An 8,088-nucleotide genomic window follows, 5' to 3' on the forward strand; every position below is an offset into this window, starting at 1 on the left:
ATTTTAGAACAATGATTATTCTTCCTGGAAATACTCAAAATATACCTCACCAAACTGTCATGTCACCTCCTCTCACCCGGGGAAGTTCCAGCCCAGCTCTGTTTTGTCATTGATTTCCTGGTGCCTATAGGCCTCAGTCCTATATTCTGTCCTAGAATTCAGTCTATTTTTAAGGCACATGTGAAAGTTCACCAATGAGTAAAACATTCTATACAGAAAAAAACAACTGTACTTTTCTATCTCATTTACAAAGGCCACGTTGAGTCTGATTACCAACCAAAAGGAGATTATATTTCATGCTCCCATTAAATAAATCCATCAAGACTGTATCTCGGATTAGCATGGCTTCAGGATTTGGGCAATATTAGATCCCTTCATGTCCTGGCTACAGAAGGTAGATCTGAGAAATTGAAAGGGGGAAAAAATGATATTAATAGGAATCCAAGGGAAAAAGACATGGGTAGATCTTTGAATGAATAAGTATTATTTTGTAAACATTTTTGCAAAGATAGTATTCATTTCTCAAATAACGTTTCTTTATTTTAATTGCAAAATTTTAAGATGTACACATTTTTATACTAGTTGCAAATTCCAAATTATACGTGGGTATAATTTCAAATCCCACTTATGAAATTTAAACGAAGTTTGAAAATGCAAAGGGAAAAGTAATACTTACTCGCGTCCATATTTCCCAGATATATCTACCACCATGCCTGCTCCCAACTTATTCCGGGAACGCCTAAATGAATGTTCCTTCCAGATGAACTCAATACTTGTGATGTTGCCAACATTAACTTCTGCATCAATTAATTTTGTATAGGTCATGCCGGGCTTAAGTGTTCCACTGTCAAGAGAGAAATAAGCCTCATTCTCTTGCACTGGGAATTCACAATGTCGCCATGAAAGGCAGCTGCGTGTGTACCATGGAAGAGAAAGTTGCATTTTATAAGTCATTGGAAATTTTCACAAGTGAAAACAAATGCCGGTCTGTATAACATTAAAGGGACTGGGTAGCAGGATAACTCTCTCTCTCTTGCTGGCACTCCTGACAACTTTTCCCCACACACCTTATTGTCTATGTCTGCGTTTTCATTTCCTAACACTGTCTGCTGGTAGCTTGAAGTAAAAAGACAAGTCACATAAAACATGGCAGCCTGTGGTATGAGAGGAAAAGGCGACACGGAGCTGCTCACCCAGCCAGTGAAACCGGGGCCCAGCACCATGTTCCCTGCCGGGCCTCGGCCTTGCCTACCTGGCCACCCCAAACTCCTCCGTCTTCCCAGTCGTCCCCCCAACACGGAGAAAGATGCTCCCCTGAGTGACATTGTTTCCATCGAGTGTGACAGACAATTTGTGCCTCCAACCTTGAAAGAGCAAGAGAGAGAATGAAGGGTTAAAACTATGCAAAAAGCATGCCATCCTGGCGTTTTAATGTAAATGAAACTTTGTAATGTTCAGAGTTAGAGTGGTACAAGGCTGCTCATGTTCATGAGAAAGAATACAACTTTAGATTGCTTGAGTGAATTTGGTGAAAAATGACATTCAAAAACACACATACCCCAGCCAGAGTGGCTCAGTGGTTGAGCATCGACCTATGGACCAGGAGGTCAGTTTGATTCTCAGTCAAGGCACATACCTAGGTTGCGGGCTCAATCCCTAGTGTGGGGCATGCAGGAGGCAGCCGATTAATGACTCTCTCATCATTGATATTTCTATCTCTCTTTTTCTCACCCTTCTTCTAGGAAATCAATAAAAACATACTTAAAAATAGATATAAATGCTCCCATTTCAATTTCCCACAAGTAGATTTGTGGTGCAGGGAATGAAATCCACCCCCTGCCCCCCCACCTGCCTCACCACCTTTCTTCTCTGGGCTCCTTTAACTACTGCCCCACCGAGTCCCCTTCTCCCCCTGCCCATTCCTCAGCCTCCTTGGCGAGGGCCTCTGACTCGGCTCCCTTTCTTCTCCATCTGAGACTCTTTGTGGGGGGCTAACATCGTTGACTTTCCCAGCTCTGATTACTGGAGAAACTCAGCGGCTGAAGGCTCTGCCCTTAGCCCACAGCCATCTCCAGAGGCCGAGACCCGCATCTCTCACTGCCTGGTGGGCGAGTCCATAGGCTTCTCCACCCCCACGTGCTAGAACGGAGCCTGTCAACTTACTCCAAACCAGCCTCTTTTCTTTTTCTTAGTCTTCTTTCATTTATTTATTTTTCATTTTCAAATATGTTTTTTTTACTGCTGATGGTATTATAGATATCTCCAGTCCCATCCCCCCAGGTCTTCACCCCTTATTACCCATGTCCATGGGCTATGCATGTAAGTATGTAAGTTCTCTTCTCGTCCCTCAACCCCACATCGAGTATGTCAGTCTGTTCCATGCCTCCCTGCTTCGGCTCTTATTTTGTTGGTCAATTCATTTTGTTCCTGAGGTTCCACAGATAAGCGAGAGCATGTCTCTTTTCTTGTGCTAAAACATCAGAAAATGGCACATCGCCCACTCAGCCAGAATCACCGAGACTCATTTCCTGCACCCCTCAAATCCACTCTCCCCGCTCCTTTTTGCTGCCACCTCCTAACCACCTCTGTACTCTCTCCGCATCTCTCTACACTCTGCCTGGATTCCTGTAACAACTGTCCTTTTTCTCCCCCCCCTCCTACCCCCCAGCTTTGTTGGGGTAATACTTACAGATTACACTGGGATTTAAAGCACATAAGGAGATGATTTGCTAGACTACAGATATTGTGGAGTGATGAGCACAATACAGTTAGTTCACACATCCATCCCCTCCGTGGGGAGTCAACCCTGTCCTAAAGGTCACCCTGCCTCCACCTTGTCCCCACTGATCCCGGCAGCAACTCCTTCGACTGATTTTTCTAAAATAAGCAAATCTGATCATCTTAATACCCTTCGGTGGCTTTCCCTGAGCCCAAAGACAGAGCCTTACGCCCCACGTGGTGCAGTTTCATTCTTTGACCCGTGTGTCTCTCAGCCTCCTCTCACACGACTCTCCTCCTGGTCTCTGTCACCCCCAGGAGTCCCTCAGTGCCACCTGTGGCCTCCAGGCAGTTCCTTCTCCTGCCACCGCTTTGAGGACTCAGGTTAGAAATCGCTTTCCCGCAGAAGCCCCCTGACCTGGCTATGGAAGTTCCCTCCTCTGTCTCCTAACACAAGTTCTACTGAAACTGAGATTTTTATAGTTTTTGCACATCTTCCCCATTAGCCTAAACTCACACCGTTGTTCCTCAGGGCGTCCTCAAAGTCTGGCCCAGTGGCCACTTGTTTAGTAGACCCTCAGTAAAAACGGTCAGAGTGGAAAAGATAAGAACCTTTAAGCTTTACAATAAAACTGAGCTGTAATACTTACGGGCAAATGGGGAAAGAGCCCCGGTGTTTAAGAAATAATACGGTCTATTAGGCTTCTTATTTTTGAGGTGAAATTTGTCAGCAAAATGACCCATCGTTGGGCAACCTTCTTCGGGACAATGGAAGCAATTTCCCTGGTGACAGAACACAAGAGGCAATCAGCAATATAATTAGAAATGTTGTCCTTCGATAAATTCATGATGTATTATTAAACAATAATAAATCTTTAGAATTTAAGTAAAGAATATGCATTTAAAAATGACTAAATTGACTAACAGGCTACCCTGCCTGTTTTCCAGAACAAAACAAAATAAGACAAAATCAATGAACAGAAAAAGAAAAATGGCCTTTTAGAGAAATAAAAAAGGGTACAGAATGTGAACAGAAAATCCACAGGAGAGGAAACTTAGTCAATAACTTATAAGAAGATGCTCCATCTTACTGGTTGTCAGGGATGTGCTAATTAAAACAACGTGTACTTTCATACGGGGCAGATCTGCAAAAACGAAAACAACTGGCAGACCCAAGGACCGGGGGGACATTGAGTGGGGATTCTCATTTGCTTCTGATGAGACTATCAATTCACAGGCGTTGCAGACAGTGGTTTGGGAATGTCTGGTAAAGATGGAAATGCACATACACTTGGACAATCTCACTTCTTTTATGCATCATCAAGCACCTTCCGCCAAGTCCAGCAGGAGACATGCACAGGTGGTTATTGCCGAACTGCTTTTAATAACATTAAAAACCACCCAAACACACATTAATGGAGGGATGAATAAATAAACTGGGGCTGATTCCTACAAAATAAATATGTAGCTCGATATACATCAACGTAGGTGTCAAATTTATAAAGTTTAACAACAACAACAAAAAGCAAACCCAGAAAGGTACTTAGAATATGACGCTATGTATTCTATATACTGTATATGTGATTCACTTCAAATTCTCCTTTAGTGCAGGTAGTGAGGAAATATAAGCTACTTCAATTCTTTAATTATATCTGTATAAAATCTAAAGCAAAGGCCCTGGCTGGGTAGCTGAGTTGGTTAGACTGTCGTCCCAATATACCCAGGTTGCATGTTCCATCTCCGGTCAGGACACATACAGGAATCAACCAATGAATGCATACAGAAGTGGGACAACAAATCGATGTTTCTCACTCTCCCTCCCCCTCTCTTTCTAAAATAAAATTTTAAAAATCTAAAGCAAAACGAACAAGATGTTGACTTTAAAAACGCTTGGGTAGGAGTGTTTGAGTATTTTCTATTTTAGGTTTTAATGTTTCAAATTTATACACTATGGACATTTGGGCTAGGATGACAGTAAAACAGCCCATTTAAAACTTCATTTTCTATAAAGGAAAATTCTAACAAAAATAACAACGGCCTCCATTTCCTGTGTGCTGACCATGTGCCAGGCACCGTTCTAGGCACTTTCTGTGCATCCAACTCAACGAATCCTCACAAAGTCCCTTATTACTGTGATGCTTCCAGTCTCCGTTTTACACAGGTGAGGAAACTGAACTCTGCACAGAAGTTCAACAATTTGTCCGATGTTGCACATCTGGTGGTGATGAAACAAGAATATGAACGGGGCAGCCTGATGCTGGAACCCCTCTTTATTTTATTTTATTTTATTTTTATGACTGTTTGAGTTAAAATTCAATAAAACATGTCAAGGACATCACCTCGATGTTCTCTAAGTTTGCAACCATAACTTGCATCCCTGTGGCACGGGAGTCTAAGGTTCTCCAATCGGGCAGATTGAACCCCATTATCTCTGAATACACTGTGAGTCTGAAGGCCACCCCTATGGTAAATGCCCAGACCCTGCAGCCTCTCAGAGCAGCACCCGGGCTGGTGGAAGGGGAGTGCTGGGGTCCAGCCCCAGCGGTCCAGGGGTTCCCAAAGGTGTGGACGGAGTCGGCAAAGAATGTTTTACACAGAGACAGCGTTCAGAACTCTCTAGCTTTCCTTAGTCTCCGTGGATCTTCCCTGTGCCTGGCTGAGGCCACAGAGAAAGATCCTGAGGCAAGCTGAGCCTTTATTTTTATAGTCAGAGGTAAACAAGGTAGTGGTTACCAAAGTTACACTGTTCTTGTGAGTTTCACTTGTTTTTGTTCTTATTGCACTTCCCTCAGACCATTAGCTTCCCAGGTAAGATCTAGGGAGCGTTATAAGGGCAAGCCTAATTATGCTGAGAGGACTGTGCCCTCTAAGCTGGGACTTGTTTATGACTTTGCCCACAGGTCAGTCCGAGGCTTAACCCTATATCAGCTTCCCACAGGGGAGGTGGAGGAAAGGGAAGTTAGGGGGGAATGTCAGTGTATGCCTGCCCAGCTTTCTGATAAGGGAAGTTCACCAGGGCACATTCAGAGTAAGGGACTGGTGAGGAAACAGCCTGAGGCATCCACTCCCCTTGCTCTGTAACAGGAGGGCAAGGCTTATTCCTCCCCAACCTTGCCCTCACTCACAAAGTGCTACTCCTCACAGTAAACTTCAGGTGGAAGTCCTGCGATGTTTCTCTACCCTGATCAAACAGTGGTCTCCAAACACAAGAGGGAACCTCTTTCCACTTCCCACCACAAAACACATTTCCTTCCTCCTTTTCATAGCGACGACCAAGTGAAAAATACGCTCCGCTCAGATCTGGCACCACGTGCTGTACGTTTCAAGTAAAATCGGATTTGGTGTTGGTCACGTATTGATCTGTGTGGAGTTTCTGTGAGCCATCTATGCCCTCGTTCTGCTCGGTATAAATAATTAAATTTTAATAAAATAACTTTAATGTTCCCAGTGAATAGAAACACTTTTGGTTGTTGCTATTGATTGGTTCAGCTTCCTTGGGGCATCTTTGAAGATGACATTTAAAAATATATACATAGAAAAATGTTTGCCCTGGACTTATCCTAGCATCTAATTACTGCATAACAAATAGCCCAAAAGAGCAAAATTGGATAGAATGTTCAGAAGAGCTGAAACAACCAGAATACAAATAGCTGGGTTACTTATTTGAGCCCTTCAGCAACCTCTGCTGCTGTTCAGTATTCAGCACGGAAAGAATCAACTATTTCCCAAAGTGCCAGGTGCATTTTTTTTTTTTTAACCACAAACTCAAAGCCCTAATTTTTAGTTGGCTGTTCATGCTTCAACAAATGACTGGCTAATTAAATTGCACTGCAAAATGCTTTACTTACCGCTTTAAAAGACTCGTAGGACCTACAAGGATAAGCAATAAACGCGTGGGGGTTGAGAATGCTTTCTGCATAAAAGCGGTGACTTCGGGCATGGTTGCAATCAAAGAAGGAAGCCATTTCTGCGAAAACAATATCCAATGAACTGAGAGCAATGAACGGATTAACTGATAACTGAGATTATGAACCATTTCTTAGAAAAGTAACTTTAAATGACAGTTTCTTGACTCAGGTCTGGACAGCTAGACCATGTGTGTGTGCTTGGATGCTGCTCAAGGTTGATCAGTATTACCAAGCATTTTCTTTGTGCCAAAGAATTCTTTGTGTGAATCTAAAAGAACAGTCAAGCAGGGTAGATAAACAAATGCAAATGTAGATGACTCAGTGCTCTGACACTAATGTCCTCCTAGCTTCCCGGATCTCTGAAATATGCACTTAGAGCTTTGAGCATCCCTGTGCCCATGGCATTGCCTTAGACCAAGTAATTTTGACTCCCTGACTGTAGGAAAGACCGAACTCCCTCCTATTCAAACACAGCACAGCCAGCACTGTTAACCATTGCCCACCTTCAGAGGAGCTTCAAGGTGTGGCAGGTGGGAGGTGCTATAAAAGATGCTAAAGACAGATTCGCATTGTCATTGTCAGGCATAACGTTACTGCCACCAATATTTGGGATTATTGCCATAATCAATAAGGTAGATCTCCATACATCTGTGCATTCTGAAGTTCTCATAGCATCCTAGTCATCTGTCTTCTTTACCTTCCTTAACACTTTTACTCTGTGGCAATGGACCATTATTCCTATGACCTACACAGCTTGGCTGCTGCCCCAGGCCCTTTGCACTTGCTACCCCTCCCGTCAGCCTGGAATGCCTTTCCCCCAGGTATCCACGTGGCTAGCTCCTTCAGGTAATCTTTTTGGGAAGAACTCCCTGGCCACCTCATCAAAAATCTCCTTTCCCCACCTCACCCCTGTGGTCAGCAACACATCATATTCCCGTTCCAGGCTTGATGTTGTCTTCTTAGCACGTATTCTATTACTGCTTTTCTAGCAAATTAGAATATTGGCTTCACCAGAAAGAGATGTTTGTCTTTTGTATTCCGTCCTACACTGCTGTTCCTAGGACAACGCCTGGCACAGAGTAAGATCCAATACCGCTGCACTGAACGAATGGACCCTCCTGGTGTATGCTGAGTGGCTACAATGGGCTGGACATGCTGCCGGGGACTGTGGGTACAAAGGCAACCAGGACAGGATGCTGACCTGCGGGTCTCACGAGTGTATGGAGATACATGTGACTATATTTTGGACTAAAATATATATATATGATATACATTTTTATTTTTTCCATTGATTTTTTAGAGAAAGTAAAAGGGAGAGGGAGAGACAGAGATGAACACCAATGTGAGAAAGACACATCAATTGGCTGCCTCCCACATGCCCACAACCCGGGCCAGAAGCCTGCAACCGAAGTACGTGCCCTTGACCAGAATCAAATCTGGGACCCTTCAGTCCGCAGGCCGA

The 8,088-nt window shown here is 43.7% G+C and overlaps 1 protein-coding gene across 1 annotated transcript in view; it reads right to left on the reverse strand.

Annotated features, from left to right (window-relative positions):
* Positions 1–269: 269 nt before the first annotated feature.
* Positions 270–8,088, reverse strand: part of PNLIPRP3 (pancreatic lipase-related protein 3) — a 20,065-nt gene continuing 12,246 nt past the window's right edge. The window contains exons 8-12 of the mRNA XM_005874499.2: positions 6,567–6,685; positions 3,369–3,501; positions 1,253–1,364; positions 677–844; positions 270–400 (exon numbers count right to left, since the gene is read on the reverse strand). Coding sequence (XP_005874561.1) covers positions 337–400; positions 677–844; positions 1,253–1,364; positions 3,369–3,501; positions 6,567–6,685 — 596 coding nt within the window. The 3' untranslated portion in view covers positions 270–336. The remainder of the gene's footprint in view (positions 401–676; positions 845–1,252; positions 1,365–3,368; positions 3,502–6,566; positions 6,686–8,088) is intronic.

This window comes from Myotis brandtii, unplaced genomic scaffold, assembly GCF_000412655.1.
Source record: "Myotis brandtii unplaced genomic scaffold, ASM41265v1 scaffold441, whole genome shotgun sequence".
Lineage (NCBI taxonomy): Eukaryota > Metazoa > Chordata > Mammalia > Chiroptera > Vespertilionidae > Myotis > Myotis brandtii.